Here is a 26,937-nt window from a genome sequence, read left to right as displayed (position 1 = left end):
ATGAACACCGAGCCGAGCCAGATAACGAACAATAGACTGACTCGTTCACGAGTCAAGAACCGGTTGCATCGAAAATTAATAATAAGCTGCCACCGCCAACAACTGATCTTTTGTTAATTTGTCAAACAGTTCTTCACTAGGAGACTCATAAAATAAGTCTAACTCAATAGCCATTTTACAGCAGAACTCAATTATCTGACAGCTTGCAAACACAATAAGTGATTGTCCCCCTTCTCTTTTTCCATCCCTCTACACTAACTCACCATAGTCTTCGTGTCTTTAAGCACTCAAATACCATCAGTTGTTGAAACTAATGGACAAACCAGTGAGAGACAACAGTGGAAGCGCTCTCTCAGCATTAGCACAAAAACATATAGCGTTGCTATACCTTCCAGGGAACACCACAATTGTGCAACAAAAGTTTTCTGACAAACTACTTTCCTATAATATTTTCTCACTGGGCTCTACTAGAGCAAACACTTAATCAAAATCCTGCCCGAGCTACTTAATATTCAGTCAGGGAAATCATAACACTTGATATACAGTATGTAGTTAAAATTCCAGCTCCCCTTACGGTCACTTCATGCAATACAGCACAAAAACACCAACAATCCACAGTTTTTAAAGATGCCAAAAAACTTTTCCCAATAACAAACCAAACTGCTGTTTGCTAACGCTAGCACACTGATGAATCAAATACCAAGTTAAAATACACTCCACCTTCATATTAAACAGGCGCAAGCACAAATATAACAAACATACAAATGTATTTTACTGGACCTCCCACACTATAACAAAAATCTTGGACGAGCGCCCAATTGTTAAATCTAAATGCCAAAGGTGATAAATGAACAGCAATAAAGAAACAAACAATTAACAAAGTGCAGGTCCAGGTTCTGCAGGATAAGGACAAAAGCTCCCCTTCCAACAAAGGCCAGACACCTTAAATAGAGTCCCAAATTGGTGACAGGTTGATCCTTATCTGGTAACCTATAAAAGAGAAGAAAACTAGAACAGAAAAAAAACCCAAAACAAAACAAAACCGTAACATGGGGAAAGAAAAAAGAAAAAAAAGCCTGTTTGTTCATCTGCATTTTTTTTTTCAAATCCGATGGAATAACTGGAAGATAAAGAGTCAAACATATTTATGCCATAATTTATTTTTAGTAATAGGATTATATATATCCCTGTATATTACTTTACTTTGCAAATTAATCAAAACTTTTTAAATTGGGACTTGTGGTTGATATTAATATTTCAGACAATAATATTAGTCTCTTGTTATCATGGGTAAATACATTATATCAACTTTAAAAAGCTTTAAGAGAAATGTTTTTGCTATCTTGTATAATTTTTCTCAATCATAGTTTGTAAAGATTTACTCCTACCTTTTTTTCCCCCTGAAGTCTGTAGAGAGAATGGCTGATCCATGAACCGAAGTCCCAAGTGCAGGAGAACGATCCAATATAAATATGTTAAATATAGTTGACAGAATAATGATTGTGTGGCTGTATTGGAGAAGGTAGAGTATAAACCATGCGTTTCTGCTGTTTGTATCTAATGATTTTACTGTAGTGACTCAATGGTTGTATTATTATTTTAGCATCTATCATATTATGTAGCTAGAAATGAAATCATTATTTGAATATTCTCTTTTATTGAGTGTATTTCTATAACAGTTCTTTATCACAGGTGATACAAAAATCCAGACAGCAGTTATCATGAGCTCCGTGCAATCAAACTCCTCTGCAAATGTGTCCTTTGTTCGTCCTGCAAATTTTTTCATAAATGGCTTTGTTAATATTCCACTTGCAAAATACTACTATGTGTTCTTGTCTTTAGTGTATATTGTGACTGTTTTAGGGAATTCATTTATCATGTGGATCATTTATTTGGCCCGCAGACTTCACACAGCCAAATATATTGCAGTCTTTCATCTGGCTTTTTCTGATCTGTGTGGAAGCTCGGCTTTGATTCCAAAAATCATAGATGTGTTTTTATTTGAGCACCAGGAAATTTTATATGAAGCATGTTTGGCAAATATGTTTTTTGTATTTCATTTTATGAATCTGCAGTCTTTGACACTAATTGTCTTGGCTTATGACAGACTGGTTGCTATTTGTTTTCCTCTACGATATCATGCCATTGTAACCAAACCAGCCATGTTTCTGATCATAGGGGTGATGTGGAGTTTTTCTGTGACCTTTTTTTCTGTACTTGCAAATTTGGTCAATAGAATCTCTTTTTGTAGATCTAATGTAATTGATACTTATTACTGTGATTTTGCCCCTATCTATAGACTAGCCTGTAATGATAATTTTGTGCATATTATGATGGGAAAACTTTGCTTTGGTCTTCTGATTTGCATACCTCCAATACTGATCATAATTTCATATTTCTGCATTGCTCTGGCTTTGCTTAAGATTGCTCATGGTGTTGATCGGATCAAAGCTATAAAAACCTGCACCTCACATCTCATATTGGTGGCAATTTTTTATCTGCCAATTTTAAGTAATAACATTGCCTCTGCCACAACACCCATCCATCCAAATACTCGGATAATTAACAATTCTCTGACCCAGATAATTCCACCTATGCTGAATCCCATCATATACACTCTAAAGACAGAGGAGGTCATGCAGTCCATAAAAGAACTTTACAAACGCAGTAAGGTGAATACAATTGGTGAAAAATCTATGAAATTCAGTGTGAAAAATTTAAAGTGATCTAATACGACTTATTTAAAAAGTTGTTAATACTATATTTAACTTATTTTACAGTTGGATTGCTTTCATTGTCTGTTTGAAAGAGACTTTGTCCATCTTTTATCTTGTATAAAACAGACATGCTGGTATAAAAAAGTCCTTTGTTACAGTTTTATTCCTTGAATGTCATAAAGGTTTTCAAAATACTTCTTTGTCTTTGTTTTTTTTTCTTTTTCTTTTGCAGGGTGATTCTTTTTTTCTTGAGTGATTCCAGACCATGTAATGCAGGCATGTGCTTCAGTGAACTTAATCCTTATATGACATTAAAACATAAATGTTCAACTCTGAAAGATGAATCCTGTATCTTCTGTTCAATCCATAATTGTTGACAAAAAAGCATAAAGCAGAAAAAACACAACTTGACAAAACATTGTTTTGCGATAGTTATACTGATTTTGTAACTTTTGACAGTTGTCTGTAGACAGAAAAGGGTGGAACCTTATTTTATTTTGTAATGCTCCTCTTTTCGGTTTCATAGACACTGGCATTAAAGTGTCTTCTATAAACAATACCATGGTACTTACATTTTTGTATTATATGTAGCATTGCTAAAATAAATTTCATAGTAAAGAAATTAAATGTGAGAAGGATTATTCAAGTTCTCACAATACAGAGAAGATGCAGTAATTATGATTTTACAGTTGAATGCTAAAAATAGCTACAGTGATTGTTTTGGTGGTGACTACGGATACCATGATAATCAGCTTTGTTTTATAGAGAATAAAACATAGTGACAGAAACGTTGGCTGTAAAATACAAAATTAAGAGTGACTAGACTATAGTAACATTTACTGCTACCCCATAGAGGAGAGAAATACATTACATTTGAGAAATACATTTTTGTTTATCAATGAACTGTGACTGGAAATTAAAGCATGATTTGAATATTCCGTTCTTGAATGCATTTCTATAACAGTTCTTCTTCACAGGTGAGACAAAAGCCAGACAACAGTTATCATGAGCTCTATGCAGTCAAACGCAAATGGGACCTTTGTTTGCCCGGTAGCATTTTTCATTAATGGCTTTTTAATATGCCACATGCAAAATAATACTATGTGTTCTTGTCTTTAGTGTATGTTGTGACCATGGGCGTAGGTTTGGTCTCAGCTTTGGTGGGGACATCCCCATACACACCCCCACCCCCACCCCCCCCCGGGAATTCTTTTGTTGTAAGATACCAGTGATTTAATGGTGATTTCCTTTTTTATTTCAGACTGTTGGCAATACAGAATATCACAATACAGAAGTGAAATCTACTTCCTCTCATTATATTGTATCCTGACCCTGATATACCATCCTGTATACTGTACCTAAAGAGCTAGTATAACTGTATAATCTAAAAAATTCACTCTCAAAAAATAAAAAATAAAAACCTGAGACTGTGTAATGCTGAACAACCAAACGTTTTATTAACAAAAATTATTATGTACACTAGTATTCACACCAACAAAAGATACTCTGTCACAAGGAAACAAATCTAAATAAATAAATATAATAACTTTTTTCTATTATAAACACTATTTACCCTCCAGTACACTCACGTTTATGTTGACTGCAAGATTCTAAGTTAAGGTACAGGCTAATTGACATTCAGTTACTTGCTAACGTAGCATTCTATCATCCTGGGTAACACATACTATCCAGTGTTGGGGAGTAAGTTACATGTAACGGCGTTACGTAATTTAATTACAAAATTGTTGTAACTGTAATTAGTTACAGTTACTACGAAAAAATGAGTAATTAAATTACAGTTACTTATGAAATTTTTTACGATTACAAAGGGGATTACATTTGAATATTAACACACATCCACATACAGATTTAACTGATTTCTTTCCCAAATTGCGCTGACTATTCTGAGACATACCGCCCTAATAATTTCCGGGATGCGGAAATACAGTCTGTAGAATCCAGTCATAAAAACGAAATGCCTAACGCGGACGGAATATGCCACATTTTGGATGACTAAATCAAAAGTAAGTCAGTACACTTGAATCAAAACATGACATCGACTAGTGTCTGTGAATATAAAGCCCCAAAAATGCAATATATGACTTGCACATTCTGCGTGTCTGTGGAAATCAGGCGCGGACTGGACACCGGGAGAACCGGGACAATTCCCGGTGGCCTGGCAGCCGATTTTGCCCCACTATTTAATATCATTATTGTATAATTGCCTGCCGAATGTAGCCTACTAAAGCGATCATTTGCGAATCCGCCATTTGATAATTAAATCTCTAATAAGTCAAGAAGTGTTAGTCATGACTCGCGCGCTCTCCGCGCCTCCGCCAAACGGTTTGGATCAGACTCAGAGATAGAGTGGACTGTGGAAGCGCACAGCTGGAGCAGAGAAGCAGAACTACTGTTCAGGGTTTCAGGTCAGTTTCATCTGTAAAGATGCTTTTATGTCTTTGTTTTTTTATTTATTTAATCATCAGTCATCACTCAAAATACTATATAAAGGACATCATTATTATCTGTTGTAATGTTACAGTAGTAATTTAGCTGAAAAAAAATTCAGATTTTTTTTTTATAGGTTTAGGGGGAGCTACGACAGACAACAACGCAACCCTTACGAAAATTAACATTTTAATATTTAACTATAAATCCAGAGAAAATGGTTACTATTGTTTAACTGTGATAACCAAAAATGTAAAATTATTTTGCAAATGTATTTATTTAAAAATAAATACAAATCAATTTGCAAAAAAACAAAAACAAAAACAAAACTAGGTTATTTTACTTTTATATAGGCTAATAAAAGCATGGTAATTTTTTGTAAGGGAAAAACATAACTCGTGTACAGTATTAGGATTTTTCTATAAAGATATTGTAGTATTGTAGAGTATTGTATTGTAAAGTATAGTTTTGTTCAATCTTGAGTATTAAAGTCATGAGCGAGATGGATAACAGGGCAAAATAAAGAGACTGTGGAAGTGAAGGTGCAGTTCAGGAGAGAACTTTTAATTATTTTGCATGTCCCCAAATTAAATATTTAAACCTTTTTTATGTCAGGTCCATACAAAAAATAGTTTTGTCCATGAATTTGTTTGTATGAGTTTGAATTTTCCAGTCTGAATTTTTTTCCCAGTCTGCCCCTCCTGTAAATTAATGGCAAAGACATGGTTTCATTTACTACACATAGGCCTACTGAAGCTCGCAGTGTTTTCAACCTCTGCCGCCTCAATATAGGAGTACACGAGCACATAAACACAATTTCTAGAACTGCTCTGTGTCACTTCATGTGCATTTTACTTATTTTGAGAAAACTATCATCATATACAGAGACAGCAGTTTAAAAAAAACACCAATGTTTCAGGAGTTTATTTCACAGAATACGTCACATGCTTATAGATAACTGTATTTAAGTTGATGTATATGCTTTTATTTATTATTCTTTAATTTTCACAAAATTAGAAAAGTAATCAAAAAGTACTCAAAAGTAATTAGTTACATTACTTTAATAAAGTAATTGAAAAAGTTACACTACTATTACATTTTAAACAGTGTAACTTGCAATCTGTAACCTATTACATTTCCAAAGTAACCTTCCCAACACTGATACTATCACCAGTTAATACTATTTTCCACAGTAGAATCTGCATTTGAAAGCCAGGTCAGTCACTACTGCTAGTTTATTTGTGTGGCTAGCTAGTTATTTTGCCTACTTACACTCTGACTCTGCTTTATGAAAAAGCTTCTTATGGCCCCTTTCTTCTTCTTGCGTGGCATCTACAAAGTACAAAAAGGGGCAAAAAAACCGGAATATTAAAATGTTTTTACTCTGGCCTTTGTATGTGACAGAGAGACAGCCCTGGTACCTTACCGTCGGCGTCGTCAACATGCGCGCGCACACACACACACACACACACACACACACACACACACACACACACAACACCCGTTCGCTGCTAGTGCAAGCACAAAAGTAGTCCCGGCCCGCGCGTGTAGCCTGTCAGATACCCCGCCGCCAATCAAATTACAGCGTTCTCTTACGAGAGCTCTCTCGTACTGCGTCTTAGCTAAGACGCTACGGGAAAAGTCTCTTTTCACGAAATACTGAAGCAAAAAATTATCCTTAATTTTGTATTTTTGTAAAGCGCATTTGCAGCAGTACAAAGCCATAGGCGAGACGGCTCGTTCGCTCATTGGCTTGTTCTGCGGCAACTGCACAGCCTATCGAGCATGGGCTGATGCAACATCAGACCAATAAGGGCGCTTCGTGCCCTTCTTGCCACTTCCCGCCGAAATGGGTGTGGCCCAACCTATAAAAGCCGTTCCTGCTGCGCTATCCGGCGCCTATATCCTTTCAATTCTGTTATATCCAAGCTGTTCTTTATGTGTGTGTGTGTGTTCGCCCTGCGACACACACTCGTAAAAGAGTCTTTTTTAAGATGCCTTCCTGCGGCTCGTCAGAGCCCCACTCAGCGAGGGAGACCGGTACGTCATCTGTGTCTCCTGCCTGGGTGAAGATCATGCAGCGCTTGCGCTCGCTGACGGCGGATGCCCCCACTGCGAGCTGTTGCCATGGTGACTATGAGGACTCGCCTGGCCTTTTTCTCTGAGCCTGCATTCTCCGCTGCGCTGAGGCGCCGTAAAAGCATTGCTTCCAGCGGATTCCGGAACCGTCTTCAGCTCAACCGAGCTCGCCGGTTCGCCCTGCTTCACCGGCCCCCCCTGCATCGCTTCCCGGTGGGCAGCGCCCGCTGTTTGCCGGCGCATCGTCCGAGGAAGTCGATCTCAGGGCCGCGTCGGGGGAAGAGGACACGCGCTCTCTGCTAGCTTCAGGCAGTGAGGGCTGGGCGAGCTCCGAGGATCTCGCGCCTTCTGCTCAGAAGCCCAGCAGACGAGCTGACATCGAGAAGGAGCCGGGGCGAATGCTCGTGTTGGCCGCGATGAGTCTCGGCACCAGCGCCCCCCCTCTCGTTCCCGGCTGGATGGAATTTCCCTTTCGGTTGAGCGTACTTCTCAAAGCCCGCCTCATTTCTTCCTGAGCTTCACGAAGAGGTGGCGAAGGCTTGGAACGCTCCATATTCAGCGCGAACTCGTTCGTCTGTCTCACTAGCATTCTCCACACTGATGATGCTAAAAACAGGAACTACCACTCGGCAAAAGCAGTGTTGCCATCTAAAGCCTGCTGTGTGACGCTGCGTCGGCACTACTAACGATGGCTGCTTCATCGAAGCGCAGGTGTACGAGTTCCGCTGTGGCCGGGCTCTCAACTAAGCGCGCCGCTGTTTCAGTTACAGAGATTGTGACTGTTTCAGCGTTTTTTGCAATGCGCAAGCCTGTACGGTTGCCCGCTTGCCTGCACACGAAAACCGTTATCACGGCTACCCAGATATTTCCCGAAAAAGGTGTAATTTCTGGTGTCCCGGCCACGGCCGATGGTGCTATAAATGTAGTGACGATGCCCACTGCTCAGTGCCCATCTCCACATATAAGCACAGCCCTTCACACAGGGCTCGCGCCCATAAAAGCGACTCAAGTCGATCACGCGCACTACATAGTAGACGTGCCCACTCCTCAGTGCCCACAATCACTATGTCACACACGTCATGTGGTTTCTGTAAAAACGAAACCCGTGCACGTTCGTCTGGCCACGGCCGATGGTGCTATAAATGTAGTGACGATGCCCACTCCTCAGTGCCCATCTCCACATGTAAGCACAGCCCTGCACACAGGGCCTGCGCCCATAAAAGCGACTCAAGTCGATCGCGCACACTGCATAGTAAGCGTGCCCACCCCTCAGTGCCCACAATTACTATGTCACACGCGTCATGTGGTTTCTGTAAAAAACAAAACCCGTGCACGCTCGTCCGGCCACGGCCGATGGTGCTATAAGTGCAGTGACGATGTCCACTCCTCAGTGCCCATCTCCACATGTAAGCACAGCCCTGCACACAGGGCTCGCGCACATAAGATCGACACAGATCGGTCAAGCGCGCCGCATAGTAAACGTGCCCACTCCCCAGTGCCCACATACACTATGTCACATACGGCGCGTGGCTTCTGTAAAAACAAGGCCCGTGTGCGTACGCTCTGCACAGGCAGACAGCGAGTTGAAAGTGGTAAATGTGCACATATGCAGCCCACAGTTACTCGCAGACATATCGAGTCCCACGGGACCTGCTCAGCCTTCCCCCAGTCGGTTAAGCGCCAGGACGGGGTCGAGGAGGAGTTATCTGCCCGCTGTGATCAGCGCGCTCCCCGCCTCGAAAGCGCAGCACACCCGAGCGCCGCCGTTGCCCGGTCAACAGAGCGCGCTTCGCATCCAGCCCTTAGCCATTCATGCAGATGCATGGTCAGCGCTTCCAGGGGTTTCAGATTGGGTGCTAGGCATTATAAAGAGAGGCTACTCGCTACAGTTTTTTTCGACGCCCTCCGCGCTTTTCAGCGCGTGTCGAAACTACGGTCAAAACAGAAGTAACACACATACTTCGGGCCGAAATATCAAAACTGTTGAGCAAAGGGGCTGTAGAGCCTGTGTCTCAAGCTCAAAGCGAGGGGGGGGGGCTGTACAGCAGATACTTTCTGGTGCCCAAGAGAGACGGGGGTCTCAGGCCCATACTGGATCTAAGACAGCTGAACAAGGCATTGATGAAACGCAGTTTCAAAATGCTTACGACCAGGAAACTCCTCACGCAGATTCGCAGAGGGGACTGGTTCATGTCAATAGATCTGAGGGACGCGTATTTTCAAATACAGATAGCGTCAAACCACAGGCGATATTTGAGATTCGCCTTCGAGGGCCAGGCATACCAGTTTACAGTCCTCCGTGGCTCCTCGTACGTTTACGAGGTGCATGGATGCAGCGCTCGCTCCTCTCAGACTCAGAGGCATACAAGTGCTGAATTATTTGGACGACTGGCTGGTTCCGGCCTGATCACGAGCGGAGCTCGTGGACCACAGGGCCGTTTTACTCGATCACCTCGAGAAGCTCGGCCTCAGTGTCAATTGGGCGAAGAGTTCGCTGAACCCCAGTCAGACGATCCTGTTTCTGGGTATAGTTCTGAACTCGTGTTCCATGACGGTGCGGCTGTCACCACAGCGCGCGATGGGCATTCAGCGCGCAGCAAGTTCTTTCCGCTGCGGCGCGACCGTGTCGCTCAAACACTGTCAAAAGATGCTGGGTCTCATGGCCTCAGCATCTCCGGTTCTGCGGCTGGGCCTGCTCCGCATGCGCCCCCTGCAGTTCTGGCTGAAGGCTCGGGTGCCGCGCAGAGCCGTGGCTTCAGCCGTGCGGACAACATGTCCGTGGTGTCCTACATAAATCGCCAGGGCGGTCTCGGGTCCTGAAACCTGTGCAGGCTGATGGAACGCCTCCTGGTTTGGGCTCAGCGCAACGTGCGCTCGCTGAGAGCAGTGCATGTGCCTGGACTGCAGAATCTGGGTCCAGACAGGCTGTCCAGAGGCAATGTTCCTACGGGCGAATGGTCTCTACACCCGCAAACAGTCCGGCTTGTTGTGGGAGAGATTTGGCATGGCGGAGGTGTACCTCTTTGCGTCCCACGAAAACGCTCACTGCCCCGTGTTCTTTTCCAAGAACGAAAGCGCGCTGTCACGGAGATGGCTGTGCTGCCCGCTTTATGCGTTCCCTCCCGTCTCCCTCCTTCCGCAGGTGATAGAACGGGTGAGAGAAACGAGATGTTCAATACTGCTTGTAGCACCTCTTTGGAAGAACCAACCATGGTTCCCAGATTTGATGCAGTTAGCAGATGTCGCCCCGTGGCCAGTACCGTTGAGGAGGGACCTCCTCTCGCAGGCCAGGGGCTCGATTTGGCACCCTCAACCGGAGTTGTGGTCCCTCCATGTGTGGGCGCTCAACGGTTACCCGCTGATCTCGCAGTGGGAGTGCTAAATACCATCACTCAGGCTAGAGCTCCGTCGACACGACGTCTGTATGCCTCGAAGTGGTCGGTGTTCTCCAGCTGGTGCACAGCTCGAGGTTATTCACCCCTTAGTTGTGAGGTGACGGAGGTCCTCTCCTTCCTACAGGAGCTGTTGGATAAGGGCAGAGCCCCATCCATGCTCAAAGTTTATGTGGCGGCCATCGCAGCGTTTTCTGAAACGGCGTCCGGTCAGTCAATAGGAAGGAACGATTTAGTCATCCGGTTCCTCAGAGGAGCTAGGAGGCTGAATCCTCCCAGACCTCCGTCAGTCCCTATGTGGGACCTCGCGGTGGTTTTGGAGGCCTTGAAGGGTCCCCCTTTTGAGCCTATCCAATCGGTTAGCCTTCAGCATCTGTCGTTCAAGACAGTATTGTTGTTGCTCTCGCTTCTGTGAAGCGTGTGGGTGTTTTGCACGCGCTCTCGGTGAGCCAGTCGTGCTTGGAGTTTGGGCCCAATGACTCAAGGGTCATACTCAAACCTAGGCACGGTTATGTGCCGAAATCCCTCAACACACCGTTTCGGGCTCAGGTTATTGCCCTGTCTGCCCTGCCGGTGTCAGGGGAGGATGGAGACTCGAGTCTTCTTTGCCCTGTCAGGGTTTTAAGAGCTTATGTGTCTCGCTCTGCTGCCTTTCGGCAGACGGAGCAGCTATTTGTCTCATTCGGTGGACGTTCCAAGGGAATGGCTGTTTCGAGACAGACTCTATCCAGATGGATAGTTGACTCCATAGCGTTAGCTTACGCTTCCAGGGGCCTTCAGTGCCCGTTGGGCGTCAGAGCACACTCCACAAGAGGCGTCGCCTCGTCGTGGGCGTGGTCTACTGGGATCTCCTTAAAGGATATATGTATGGCGGCAGGTTGGGCCTCGCTGTCTACATTTATCAGGTTCTATAACCTGGAGGTCCCCGCCTTGCAAGCAAGGCTGTTGTCGGTATAGTCGAATCAGGGCCCTGAGGGGAATTCTGAGTTCACGAGCGCTATGCGCTGCCGACTGTTATATGGGCAGTATTGCGTAAGACCCGCATTGCCACATTGGTCAGGCCTTGCCTCGGCTGTGTGATGTCATATTGCCGCATCTACGGATGCTGCTAGATATAGGACGGAGGGCTTTTTCCCTTTTCTGTCCTGGACTCTCTGTGAGTCCCTCAGGTGACTGTGCACTGTAAATCCTGGGCGTTGCTTCAGGTTTATTGGTGTGTGATCCCTGCGCGCACGGCGTTTTACATTGGGTTCCCGTAGCGTCTTAGCTAAGACGCAGTACGAGAGAGCTCTCGTAAAAGAACATACTCGGTTACTAAACGTAACCTCGGTTCTCTCTAGAAGAGCGAACGAGTACTGCGTTCTCTGCCGTGCGCACGATTCACTCTGGTTCGCTTCGGCGATGAAATAAATCAGGTGAGTCAGCCTTTTCGAGCTCCTTTTATAGGTTGGGCCACACCCGTTTCGGCGGGAAGTGGCAAGAAGGGCGCGAAGCGCCCTTATTGGTCTGATGTTGCATCAGCCCGTGCTCGATAGGCTGTGCAGTTGCCGCAGAACAAGCCAATGAGCGAACGAGCCGTCTCGCCTATGACTGTGTACTGCTGCAAATGAGCTTTACAAAAATACAAAATTAAGGATAATTTTTTGCTTCAGTATTTCGTGAAAAGAGACTTTTCCCGTAGCGTCTTAGCTAAGACGCAGTACTCGTTCGCTCTTCTAGAGAGAACCGAGGTTACGTTTAGTAACCGAGTACGTTTCTTTTACTATCGTCGTCCTGGCCGTTAGAATCGATCCAAATAACAGTGCAAAGATCCAAATAGCAGTTCAAAGGAGCTTGATAAATATTGGTGGGGACAAATTAGTCATCTCAAAATATTGATAGGGACTAGTACCTAGCATCCCCCCTAAACCTATGCCCATGGTTGTGACTGTTTTAGGGAATTCATTATGTGTATAATTTATTTGGCCCGCAGACTTCACACAGCCAAATACATTGCTGTTTCCATTTGGCCTTTTCTGATCTCCGTGGAAGCTCAGCTTTGATTCCAAAAGTCATTAACACATTTTTTTTGAGCAAGGACTTATGTATAGACTAGCTTGTAATGCAAATTCTATAAATATATTGATGGGGAAAATTAGCTTTGGTCTCCTCATGCGCACACCACTTAATACTGATCATCATTTCATATTTCTGCATTGCTCTGGCTCTGCTTAACATTGCTCATCGTGCTGACCGGATCAAGGCCATGAAAACCTGCACCTCACATCTCATGTTGGTGGCAATTTCTTATCTCCCAGTTTTAAGTAATAATATTGCTGCTGCTACAACACCTATCCATCCAAACATCCGGTTAGTTAACAATTCTTTGACACACCAATGCTGAATCCCATCATTTACACTCTAAAGACAGAGGAGGTCATGCAGTCCATAAAAGAACTGTACAAATGCAATAAAGCGTGTGTTACTGTAGAAATAAATATAACATGCATTCGGATAATTTAAGATGATTTAAAAGATTTTAGTTCTTACCAATATTACAGTTTGCTGACGTATTAGTAGCTTGAATGAAACTGTTTCTGTTATTTTAAATTTGTTATCAGTATTATTGTCTCTTTAGAACATTTAACAAAAATGTAAAGGTTATTTTAAAAAGCTGTGTAAATCTTGTACAAAGAAGCTCTCTGTTACTCTGTTACCAGGTTGATCATCTATGAGTTATGCTTGTCTAATATGTTTACTTTTTTCTTAAATTATAACTTTACAGTGAGTTATTCCCACCGTTCTGTGCTATTTGAAACATTTTGATGCATTGTATGATAATCTTAATTTGTTCAATTGTAAACTTTAAAGTGTTCATTCAATAAAATTAGTGCAGTCAGAATGACAAAAATTATATCCAGCAAATTGTCACAAATCATGTCCTTGGATTTTACCGCTTACCTCCAGAGGTCACCCTCCCATTATTTTTACTTATATATTATATACAGACTGTTACATGTCACTCTGGACTACATTTCCCATCATCCATTGCACTGATTGCACACACCTGTAACCAATCACACACACATGCATGCGCGCACATGCACACACACACACACACACACACACACACACACACACACACACACACACACACACACACACACACACACACTCACTCACTCACATCCTTCTCAAACTGCCGAGTACTGTTTGTGCATATCGCTAGTCTAGTAACGTTGCAGAGGTCTGTTTAGCCTGTTTAGTCTAGATGTAGTTTTGGATATCTTGCCTGTCTTCGGATTGCCCTTCTCTTCTCGCCCTGTTTCGATACTGTTTACCCCTCATCTGGACCATTGCTTCTGTTTCAGATTAACCCTTTGGATTACCTTGTTTGGACATTGTTCGCCGGAGATCGACCACACCCGTTTACTGGACTACTCTTGTGTCTTGCCCTCAATATACCTGTTTGCCATTGTTTGACCCATGTCTGTTATGACCACGTCTATTAATAAAATCATGAACATGGATCAACTCGCTTTACGTCTTGTTCGCCCCGTAACATAAATAGGCCTACTGTGTGCTGTAATGAATTGCTTAAGCTTGTAAGTCACTTCAGATAAAAGCGCTGTTAATGCCTGGGTCACACTAGACGATTTAAAAATCGAACCGATTTTAAAACCATGGGAGACCACATACATAAAGGTGGTTTCAACCTATTTTTAACTTTATAATTCTCCAAATGCACACACTAGACTAGACAATTCAGCCAGACAGTGAGACCACACACCTGACAATTGTAGTAATGATTTCACAGTGACAATTCCACAGACACAAGATGTCACATAAACTCGCATGATCAAACGAAAAACAAATATGGATGATGATCGATGTCGTCAACTGGCTCTCGTGGCATGCACAACACATTATAAAGGCACTCATACTGTTGCTATAACTGTACAAGTCGACCATCTTTGTCAATACTCCATTTCCATGACATGTTTGTGGCTGCCATGTTTCAGCTACAAAAGAAAATGACCTTAGAGAACTTCAGTATTATTTGAGTGTAGTATTGTTACACCATCAAAACTTTAAAAATCTGATGCTTTGTGGACAGCATCACTTTTGATTATAAACGGAAGAATGCACATAGGTCAACTTCATAAGCCTATAATTTTGGAGTATAGTAATTTCAAAAGTCATCTCTCTTCATACTTTTTGTAATGTATTTATCATTATGTTTGTACAGTATTCCTATTTAGCAATACATTTATGATGTCACATGCTAAATTTGCTCCTACCCATTTTTCTTCAACTCTGCAGGGAGAAGGTATGATCTGTGGACTAAAGTCCAAAGCTCAAGAGAATGATCTACTATAAATTTGTCTGATGGCTGGTCAATTAATGAGATGGTGGCAGCTTTGGAGAAGGTAGAATATAAACCATGCATTTCCTCTGTTTCTTACTACTGATTTTACTGCAATTTAATGAAATCATTTTAATATGAATATTCTTTTATTTAATGTATTTCTATAACTGTTCATCACAGGTAAAACAAAAATCCAGACAGCAGTTATTATGAGCTCCAAGCAGTCAAACTCTTCTGCAAATGTAACCTTTGTTCGTCCTGCAACATTTTTCATAAATGGCTTTTTTAATATCCCACATGCAAAATATTACTATGTGTTCTTGTCTTTAGTATATGTTGTGACTGTTTTAGGGAATTCATTTATCATGTGTATCATTTATTTGGCCCGCAGACTTCACACAGCCAAATACATTGCTGTTTTCCATCTGGCCTTTTCTGACCTGTGTGGAAGCTCAGCTTTGATTCCAAAACTCATAGACATATTTTTATTCGAACACCAGGACATTTCATATGAAGCATGTTTGGCAAATATGTTTTTTGTATTTCATTTCATGAATCTGCAGTCTTTGACACTACTTGTCTTGGCTTATGATAGACTGGTTGCTATTTGTTTTCCTCTACGGTATCATGCCATTGTAACCAAACCAGCCATGTTTCTGATCATAGGGGTGATGTGGATTTTTTCAGTCACTTTTATTGCTTCAATGGTGAGTTTGATCACAAGACTCTCTATTTGTAGATCTAATGTAGTCAATAGTTATTTTTGTGACCATGGCCCTATTTGTAGACTAGCTTGTAATGATAATAGCATAAATATTATCATTGCAAATATTTGCTTTGGTCTCCTTGTATGTATGCCACTGATACTGATAATCGTTTCATATTTCTGCATCGCTTTAGTTCTGATTAAGATTGCTCAGGGTGCTGACCGGATCAAAGCAATGAAAACCTGCACCTCACATTTCATGTTGGTTGCAATTTTTTATGTGCCGCTTTTAGGTATTAATATTGCAGCTTTAGCAACATTTATCCATCCAAATGCTCGGATAATTAACAATTCCCTGACACAGACAATACCACCAATGCTGAATCCCATCATATACACTCTAAAGACAGAAGAGGTCATGCAGTCCATAAAAGAACTGTCCAAACGCAAAAAGGTGAACACTAGGCCACTACAGAGCAAAAGGTTAAATACAAAGGGTTAATAAAAAAGTTTGATTTTGTTGAACTGTATTATGGAATCTGTACTTGTGTGTTGACTATAAATATAAATATAAATATAAATATACAGTTGGTTATACAGTCAGTTGAGAGCATTAAACAAATACTTAATTTAACAGAACTGACTGACCTGTGTGTGCAGATGTTGTGGAAAATAATCTCACAGCCTTCTCACATGTGATAAAAAGCAATCACTCAAAATATTTATAAGGTCACAGAATTTAGAATTTGCATTGTAATGAAGTTGTATTGTATTGTAATGAATGGCCAACAATGAATTGAACTAAAGTAATACATTTACTTAATTTTGTTTTCATGTAAATGAGTGAAACGTTTAAAGTGCAACAAGGCTTTCCATGTGTGTTGATGTGATTTTGTGTACATAAGGATTGTTCACACAAAACTAAATATTATTTACTCATGCTCATATTGTGCCAAAGCCATCTGACTTAACAAAAAGTCACATTAGCATGGCAATTAATTTTCAACAAAATTAATTAAAATGAAGTGAATGGTGTTCAATGGAAAAAAAGGTATATATACAATGTAAAAATAACATGAAGGTGAGTAAAAAGTGATAGTATTTTAATCTCACATCTCTGTGTAAAAAGATATGAACCTCATACATTGTGTATACATTTATTAACAACAACGTGTCAATATGCTCATATCATATGTCACTAATGAAGGAAGTTTACAAATCACTTGTGAGACCCACAATGCCAAAGAGCTCAGACAACAGTATAGTATGCAAAGTAAAATTTACAGAAACTTCTACAGAAACTATTAAAAAGGACACTGAGAATAAAAGAAGCACTTTGATTAGGGGGAAAACAAAATCTGATTGTAGTCTGCCCTCTAGTGGCAAAAGCAAGTGTTGTGCTGGACGATGGGTTGAGCCTATTGTGACTTGCTGTGTTTTGCCAATAGATTGAATGTGCCAACCATATTATACAATACATATTTTTAAATGCTGTAAAGGTAGAAGGACACTGAATGGTGTAGTTACAGTCATCAATTAAGTCACACTTCTTACATTTTTCTAACATATAATAACGAAGGCATTGTAACTAGGCTTATCAAGATTAAGAAATGATAGAAAGTATCTTAAAGTATCTAAAATAAGTCTAATACCTTCTGCATATTCATTGGTTGATGAAGGCAAAACATAACTGGTCAATTTTGATATTTTGAGCTGTTTGGCTTTTAATAACATGTTGTTTGAGACTAGAGAAAATAAATATCTACACGTCTAGATATTTATCTTAGTATGCTTAATAGATTTCTGTCAGTATATTCTGTTAAAGGGTTCATTGGATATTTCATGCACTTTTACAAGTCAAGTCTGCTTTATTGTCAATTATTCCACATGTACAGTACATACATATAGAAAATTGAAATTGTGTTACTCTCAGACCCTTGGTGCACACAGATAACACTAACAGCAGAAAAAAAATAAAGTACAACTATACAAATAGGTCATGTAAAAAGAAAGATAAGTAAAGCAACACAAGGCACATGGCAGACAGAGTGCAAACCACTGAAGTAAACAGTGCAGATATAATGATTGTAGTGCAAAAGAGCTTATTAAGTCTGATTAAAGTGTCAAAAATCTCAGAGAGCAGTTCTTTATTTAAACCGACAGCAGAGGTAAATAAGGTCAGTAACTGCTGAATGAGGTAGTGAGCAGACCAGTGCTGTACAAAGTGTCTGGTGCAGGTTCCAGTGTGTTAGTATATGTGTCTGTGTCTGTGTGTGTGTGTGTGGGGGGGGGGGGCATGCTGAGTGTGCACTCACGTGAAGTCAACAACACTCTCCTTCATCTTCTCCACATTCAAAGAGAGATTGTTATCACTGCACCACCCGGACAGGCGGCTCACCTAGCTCCTGTAGTTTGTCTCATCTCTGAACAAGAGAAACAGGGTAAGGCAGGAAAAAGACTAAGCTACGAAAACTATAAACTGAAACAGGATTATGAAAACTATAGCCTGAAACAAGACTATGAAAACTCGAAACTAAGACAAAACTATAAAAACAAACAGGGAATGGCTTGGTAACGCAACTATCGCTAGGGAAGGGATATGTGGAGAACAATACTCTGCAATATGTGAGAGGAAGTCCAATGCTTATAAAGCGTGTCTGATGATTGTGTTGTGTGTGTGTGATTGGTCTCAGGTGCATGGTGTGATAGTTATCAGGTGAATGTGATTGGTGCAATAAGGCATGGGAAATGTAGTCCAGGGTGTACTGTGTAGTGTGAGTTTGTGTTGTGGTGGTTGACCTCTGGTGGTGAATAAACGGAAGTTCAATGACCGGATCATGACACTGAGCCACAAATCTTGCCTTCACTTGTATTGCACTTGTATTTAATTCCTATATATATTCTGATGGATTTACAAAGGGTTTTGTTTATCTACAATTTGCCTTATTTTACACCAGATTTTATTCCTAAAATAACAATGAAAATAACTGTAAAGATGATTAAAAACAACAACAACAAAAAAAGGTTTGAAAATTTAATTTGAATATTCAGATCTCTATTCTGGAAATGCATGCAAATTAATGCATATTTAACCTAATAATGCCTCATCTTAATATTAAACATTTTAGAAAACTTGTAATACAAAAGATGTTTGCAATTCTTTATGTAATCAATCAGCTGGTGACATATGGTGATATTAGTTCTGTGATTTAGTTAAATTTTTCACTCTATTCACATGAGATGTATAAATTTATCCCAAGATGTGGGTCAAGAAATAATGGCAGTACAACCTAGAACAATACACTAACTGTCTTTGACATTGTTGTCATAGATGTCATTTGACTGGCAGGATGACCGCTCTATAGAGGTGTGCCATTGGTGGAGAATGTTACAGTGATAGGTTGAACGGATTGACAATCTCTTCATTAAGTATATAATGCATTAGGGAAAGCCTGCAGGCCAGGCAAACTTCCCTAAGACCTTACTGTAAGTATATCATATTAACTATTCATTAATATTAATATTGATTTTCAATCTTTTCTCATTCTGCATTTCTGTCCAGACAGGATGAAAACAAGATGATTCAAGAGGTCACTGGAAGCAGGAATATTTCCTTCCTGTCTGCTGGTTCTCTGGTATGCTTCACATGAAATACTTTTATTTATTCCTCTTAATTGCCTACTTTAATTCTTTTCTAGGAAACACCTGTCTCAAGTTTGTTATCATTACGGACAGAAATCTTCACACTCCTAAATATATCTCTGTCTTTAATTTATCATTGATAGACATTTGTGAGAGTAAAATCCCTCAGCAACTGGATGCAGTTTTGTTTGGTAATCAGTTGATCTTATATGGATTGTGCTTATGTAACATACTCTCCAATGTGTTATTTGTTTTAGTTCATTCACTAACTCTCACTGTTCTGTCTTTTGACAGATTAGTAGCTATTTGTTTACCACTGAGGTATCATGTGATTGTAACCAACAGTTTAATGCTTGTTATAATTGCTAATTTGTGGATGCTAGCACTAATGCACACAATCATGAGCAGACTTTCATTTTGCAGAACTAGTGTCATAATCATTCATTTCTGTGATCTCGGATCAAATTTCCCAAGCTGTGTCAGCATGCGTGTTCTGTTTCAGGTGATCATTGTCTTTTCATATACATGCATAGCTGTAACATTGTTTACAACTCCACATGACCGTCAAAGAGCCAAAAAGACATGTACTGCTCATTTAATAGTAGTGGCTGTATTTGATGTGCCCATCTGCCTAACAAATGTCTTTCATGTCCTTTTAAGCACCAATACTCAGAGCTGGGTAGTAACGAGTTACATTTACTTCGTTACATTTACTTGAGTAAATTTTTTGGGTAACTAATACTTTTTGAAGTATATTTAAAGATGGGTACTTTTACTCTTACTTGAGTAAATTCTTTTGAAATTTTTTTTTACTTTTTCTTCATTACTGTGTGTGACGCTCCTCTCGTTACTTTATCTTAATGCAATAAATGTTATAAATGCTTCAGTTTATTCCAAACGCGCCGTCTACTTTTCTCTGTGCAATGAGCGATGCCCATTCGCGAATGATTCATTCTTTTTAGTCAATTCTGTGCAAAGGCTTGATCAAACCAGTTGGCAAACGAGTGAATTGGTTCATGAATAAGTTTGAATGATTCGTTCAGTTCCCTGCTGCACGCGCTGAGCGTCTGAAGCGGTTCACTCAGAGTTGTAACGTTTAAGAACATCAGCAGCGTTGAAAACGTGGATATGGATCTGCACTGAATTGAAATCAGTGCAGATCTGCAAAGGCTATTTGCTAGCGATGAAGATTTTTATTAAATGAACACTGCGTGTGCTGTCTACTGTTCAACAGGTAATAACTTGGGCTACATTCGATTACAGTACACGATACCTGTGACATTAGTTTGTTGTACGTGTCACTTATAACAGAAGGGAACCAAGTTGAATGCAGCTTCCAAAAGACAACAAATAGCCGATTAATATTTTATTAATATTAATACAATCACACCGGCGTGAAAACGTTCAGTGAGTCATATCATCAGCTGCTAAATTCAGATCTGCATTCGCTGGCTGGCGCTGAGCCAGAGATAGATGCGTTTTTACTGCACTGCGCATTATAACCAATCACACACAATTCTGTTGAACTTATGAATGCAATGGCCAATCAGAGGCGTTCAGATGAGTCATCGCTAAAATGCCGGTGCTTCCTTCACTCGATCACTGATGGAATACCTCTTTCTGGCAAATTCTCTCGTCAGAAACAACAAAGTGCAGATGTGTGTACGAATCTGTAAATAAGATATTGATTTCGCAGTGTTAACAGTTTCAGTGATTTTAATGGGAGTTTTTGAGAGTGATTGAACTCTAAACTGTCAGTGATAATGATTTTTGATAATGTAAATAATATTTGCTCTCTTTCTGAACAATGAAAGATTAGTAGCAGTTTTTATATCACATTGACTTTCAATGTTAAATTCACAGTTAATATAAAGTCAGTCGTATTAAAAATATGTTATGGGTTATTTATACATATATAATACATACTTTAAAATATCATTTATTTCATGATGCAAATCCGAATTTTCATCAGCTGTTACTCCAGTTTTCAGAGTTATGATCCTTAAAAATATAATTATAATATATTGATTTATTACCAGTGCTGGAAACCGTTTTGCTGCTTAATATTTTTTTGGAACCTGTGACATTTTGTTTAGGATTATGATAAAAAAGAACATCATTGATAGTAAATCAACATTGAATGATTTCTGAAGGATTATGTGACATTGAAGACTGGAGTAAAGGCTGATGAAATCACACACACACATACATTACATACATTTCATCTATATATCTAAATAAAAATAGGCTCAGTATATATAAGACCCAAAGTAACTAGTAACTAACTACTTGAGTAGATTTTTTTATCCGATACTTTTTTACTCTTACTCAAGTAACTATTCAAGACTAGTACTTTTACTTTTACTTGAGTAAATATTTCTAGAAGTACTTTTACTTTTACTTGAGTACAGTTTTTGGGTACTCTACCCACCTCTGCCAATACTATAATTATTCTTGCTCTGACATCTATGCTTTCTTCAGTGCTTAACCTAATCATGACAAAGGACTTGATGTCTGTGAAAATGCTTATCAAAAAAGAATAAAAAATAAAATGATGATGATGAAAATCATGTTTTACTATACTAACTGTGTTCCAGTTATAATGTTAGTAGCAGTGTGATTTTTGTATTGAATTCTTTAAAATAATTATAAAATAACTAAATATGAAAGTGTTTGTTTTGTGATACTTGAAGTATAAACTGTAAGTGCAGCATCTTTAATCTTGTGCCAGTCTAATTTTATGTTTAAATTACATGTAAACTATATACAGAAATCCTTACCATATTCAACTGTATTGTAATATTTAGACACACTGTACTGTATTTATTCAGAATAATTGTGGAGGCTGATAGGAATCATAGTGCCAAGCAATATTGACTGATACACTGAAATTATTATTTTAATTAGTCTGTTATTGAGTGTTTATCTAAAAAGAGTTCTTTATCACAGGTAACACAACAGTCCTCACAACAGGCAGCTTGACTTCAATGCATTCAAACTCTGCAAATGTGACCTTTGTTCGCCCTACAACATTCTTCATCGACAGCTTTTCTAATATCCCACATGCAAAATACTACTATGTGTTTTTGTGTTTTGTATATGCTGTGACCGTTTTGGGGAATTCATTTATCATGTGTATCATATTTTTGGCCCACAGACTTCACACAGCCAAATACATTGCAGTCTTTAATATGGCCCTTTCTGATCTGTGTGGAAGCTTGGCTTTGATTCCAAAACTCATAGACATGTTTTTATTTAAGCACCAGGACATTTCATATGAAGCATGCTTGATGAATATGTTTTTTGTGTTTCATTTCATGAATGTTCAGTCTTTGACACTGCTTGCCTTGGCTTAAGACAGACTTGTTGCTATTTGTTTTCCTCTACGGTATCATGCAGTTATTACCAAAACATCAATGTCACTCATTATAGGTGTTATGTGGATTTTTTCCATGACTTTATTTGCTGTACTTGTGGGATTAGTCAACAGACTCTCTTTTTGTGGATCTACTGTGGTCAATAGCTATTTCTGTGATCACGGCCCCGTCATCAGTCTTTCCTGTAACAGTAATTCCATAAATTATCTAATGGCATATATTTTATTTATTCTCCTAATTTGTCTGCCAATGATATTGATAAGCCTCTCATATTTTTGCATTGCTGCAGCATTGCTTAAGATTGCTCATGGTGCTGATCGCATCAAAGCCATGAAAACCTGCACCTCACATCTTTTGTTAGTGGCTATTTCTTATCTCCCAATTTTAAGTGTGTGGCAGGGGGGGGGGGGTGTGGTTTAGCGAAGTCTGCAGCGGGAGAGAGAATCAGGAGACAAGCGGTAAGTGAGTGGTTTGGGCAAAAATTATGATCACCTGTTTCTTGTTCCAGTAATTGGCGTGGAGAGAGTATAAAACGCCAGGAGAGACGTAAGCAAGAGAGAGAGACGGACTGCTGACCCGAACCGGAAACCGAAACCGGAAAGAGTAAACCAAAAGTGTTGTGCCAACGTGTCAGAATAGAAGTCACCATTTGGTGTCTGTGAAGTTTCATTTATATTTTGTTAAATAAATACGTCTGCAGTCCAGCCGACCCCTTTGTCCTCTTCCTTTCCTCCAATGAACTTGCTACAGAGCAACATGGTCAGCGCTTCCGGTCCCTGGACTTTGGCGAAGCCGGTCGGCCCTTCGCGATGGCCCAACAGCTCCGGGACTCCTGCCGCAAGTGGCTACTGGCCGAGGGAAGGGACGTGGAGCATCTCATCGACCTGGTGGTGCTGGAGCAGTTCGTCGCTCGGCTGCCCAAGAAGACGGCCGAGTGGGTCCAGTGCCACCGCCCCACGTCCCTGGACTCGGCCATCCATCTGGCGGAGGACCACATAGTGGCGTGCCCAGGGGTGGGTAAACCCCTGCCCTCTAACTCTCTCTCTCCTTCTCTCTCTTCCCCCCCCCTCTCTCGCCCTGTCCCTCTCCCTAGGTCCCGTCCAGCCGGCCCTCCTCGTGTCCCGCCCCAGGGGTTTGACCAAGGGCACTTTGTGAGTCCAAGGGTCCCACCCAAGGTGCCTGCCAGAGGGGACAGTGCTTCCATTTCTCCGCTCTCTCAGCGCCAATTCTCCAATCCACTCCCTGCCACTGGGGCGGCGGGTAGGTCTGGGCTGGCCTGTTGGCGTTGCGGGGACCCGGAGCATTACGTGGACAGGTGTCCAGCGATGGAGGTGGGGACGATGATCGGGGTCCCGGACGTCCCACAGGTCACCCCTGGTCAGGCTGGCGAGTACCAAATACCTGTGAGTATCAAGGGGGGTACATATCCGGCCTTGGTGGATTCAGGATGCCACCAAACCTCAATCCATCAAAGCCTGATTCAACCGGGGGCATTGGATACAAGCCGCGTGGTTAAGGTGCAGTGCGTACACGGGGATGTGGTGGAGTATCCGGTCGTCCCAATTATTATTCAATTCCGGGGACAAAAGCATAGTGTAGAGGTGCGGTTAGTCCCCACCTCCGGCATCCGATAATTTTGGGAACGAATTGGCCCTCGTTTACAGTTTTGGGGTCGTTATATGCGGATGCCTCTTGGGGAAGTAAGGCACGGAAGGAGACCGCGCGGGTACAGGTGGGAGAAACTGAGCCGTGACCGCTGGGGTCTGCTTCAGGGGAACCGAACGAAATCGGGAGACTGATTCTCTCCGAGCGTGATGACTTTCCTCTGGAGCAGTCTCAGGATGAGACATTAAAGCATGCATTTCACCAGGTCCGGTCCATCGATGGCCAGCCTCTCCAACCTACCCTCCCGCTCACCTATCTGTATTTTGCCATTTTAAAAGACCGGTTGTATCGAGCGACCCAAGACGCTCGGACAAAAGTGAATACAACCCTGTGACGAGTAGGGCAGGGCCGAGGGAATGTGGGAACACGAGTGAGGCCGGTGGAGTGATTGGGAAATCCGCTACACCTGCGACCCACCACCGGTCTTGAGTCCCACAGAGGAGATGGAAGGATATAAAACTGGAGCGACGATAGTGAAGGACGAGAGAGGACCAGGCCTGGGCGTTATTTTAGGTTTTGGTTTCATTTTGTGCGCATCAGTCGTCCGTGAGGGGCTGGTGCACTGTTTTGTTTATTTTGTGATTATTAAAATGTTGTTTGATTGTCCGCCGGTTCTCGCCTCCTTTTTCCCGATGAAAAGGAAGTCTTTTATCATTACAGTGGTGCCGAAACCCGGGAGAAGGAGGGACGCGCTGCTGAAGATCCCTCGCCGCTGTGGTGAATCCGCGGTGCCACAGAGCACAGGCCGGGTGTTCGGATGGCGGTGGCCGACTTCCTCTCCAGAAATGGGGGGGGGTTGCAGGCCGGATGGCTTCCCGGCCTGAGTCGGGCGGTGGGGGTATGTGGCAGGGGGGGCATGGTTTAGCGAATTCTGCAGCGGGAGAGAGAATCAGGAGACGAGCGGTAAGTGAGTGGTTTGAGCAAAAATTATCATCACCTGTTTCTTGTTCCAGTAATTGGCGTGGAGAGAGTATAAAACGCCAGGAGAGACGTAAGCAAGAGAGAGAGACGGACTGCTGACCCGAACTGGAAACCGAAACCAGAAAGAATAAACCGAAAGTGTTGTGCCAACGTGTCAGAATAGAAGTCACCATTTGGTGTTTGTTAAATTTCATTGATATTTTGTTAAATAAATACGTCAGCAGTCCAGCCGACCCCTTTGTCCTCTTCCTTTCCTCCAAACGAACTTGCTACAAAGTGTAAATGTTAAATCCTTCTCAACATCTATTGATCTAAACGCTCGGATTATTAACAATTCACTGACACAAATAATACCCCCTATGCTGAATCCCATCATATACGCTCTAAAGACAGAGGAGGTCATGCAATCCATAAAAGAACTCTACAAACGCAGCAAGGTAAACACTGTTACAGAAAGAAATGTGAAACAGAGAAAATAAAGGTGCTAGTCTTTTCACATTTTGTCCTTTATGTTTTTGTTTGTTTTATGATTGTATGAAAGACATTATGTCCTTTGTTGCATATAAATATCAGAAAAAGCTATATACTTTGATTATAACTGATCATTTAACAAATGTCCACTTGAACAGGATCAGCTGTGTAGATATTATAAAATAATTATACAAATTCCTCATATGTGATCAGAATTTACCATCACAGTGCTCAAATAAAAATATTTGCACTGATTTAGTGTGGCTCTTTTTTTGTAGCCTTTAATGACATGACGAAGGAAATTTTATTTCAAAATCTGAATTAACATACAAAAATGTTAAGCTTCAATAAGGGCAGTCTAAATTGAAAAATTATTTGTATGCAAAAACAATAAAGAAACTAAAGGATAATATATTAATGTGTACGAAGGTTTTAATATAATTTTATATAGTTATTTTATATTATATTATATTAGAGAAGATGCTTGCATTGAGAGTGGTAACCAGTCTACGGGGAGCATCAGAACTCAAGAGAAGCACGTAAAATGTGAGTAACGTGTTGTTGCAGCCTTCAAACGATCACACTGTTAAAAAAAAAAAAAGTTTAAACAAAGGAAAAAAGACTATATCTTCTAATAGACTAAAGGACTTAATCATGAAGACATAACTAGACATACTGTATGAGACAAAAACGTTGTGTAAAACATGTTTTTTAAAAAGCAGTGGTGTTTGTGTAGTGCTCATTACAAATGTATTTGGAAAGGAATGCTAGCAGATAACATAATAGTCTTACAAAAAATAACCATGGTTTTATTATAGCAAAAGTGTAGTAAACTTGTTTTTAAGCATATAAACATACATTAAAATGAACTACACAATCACACCTTTCATGAATCATGAAAAATTTCAATGCACTCTTGAGAGACAATCTTCAAACTACACCTTTTTTTTTCCAGGAAAGCGAGATGAATGTTTTATTGCGCAGCACTGTCTCAGAGTGCCTGTGTGTCAGGCAGATTGTGTGGCAGAAGTCCTTTGTTTTAGGAGCTGCTCTTTGCAAGTTTTCTGGTAGGTGGTCATGCACGTCTTAAATTTCTGAACCTCAGTCTGACACTTCCTCCAGTCCTGGTGTTCAGCCATACAGTCCTGAAGAGCATGGTGCAGCTCAGCAC

General features: G+C 41.0%; 3 protein-coding genes and 1 pseudogene across 3 annotated transcripts; all 4 read left to right on the top strand.

Moving 5' to 3' along the window:
- The first annotated feature begins 1,721 nt into the window (after positions 1 to 1,721).
- LOC132132374 (olfactory receptor 1468-like) lies at positions 1,722 to 2,726 on the top strand. Its single transcript, XM_059544746.1, has one exon. The coding sequence runs from the start codon at positions 1,722 to 1,724 to the stop codon at positions 2,724 to 2,726; it is 1,005 nt and encodes a 334-aa protein (XP_059400729.1).
- A 12,467-nt stretch (positions 2,727 to 15,193) lies between these two features.
- Positions 15,194 to 16,192, top strand: LOC132132373 (olfactory receptor 1468-like). The gene has a single exon (XM_059544745.1). It carries the CDS (start codon positions 15,194 to 15,196, stop codon positions 16,190 to 16,192), a length of 999 nt encoding a protein of 332 aa, XP_059400728.1.
- A 2,829-nt stretch (positions 16,193 to 19,021) lies between these two features.
- On the top strand, positions 19,022 to 22,314 carry LOC132132372 (olfactory receptor 1C1-like). The gene is made up of 3 exons (XM_059544743.1): positions 19,022 to 19,057; positions 19,295 to 19,972; positions 22,282 to 22,314. The coding sequence occupies exons 1-3, from the start codon at positions 19,022 to 19,024 to the stop codon at positions 22,312 to 22,314; spliced, it is 747 nt and encodes a 248-aa protein (XP_059400726.1).
- On the top strand, positions 22,302 to 25,774 carry LOC132132432 (olfactory receptor 51F2-like; annotated as a pseudogene).
- Positions 25,775 to 26,937: the final 1,163 nt, after the last annotated feature.

The sequence above is a fragment of the Carassius carassius genome, chromosome 49 (assembly GCF_963082965.1).
Source record: "Carassius carassius chromosome 49, fCarCar2.1, whole genome shotgun sequence".
NCBI lineage: Eukaryota > Metazoa > Chordata > Actinopteri > Cypriniformes > Cyprinidae > Carassius > Carassius carassius.
Note: the sequence above shows the minus strand (reverse complement) of the source record. Positions and strands in the feature narration are given on the sequence as shown.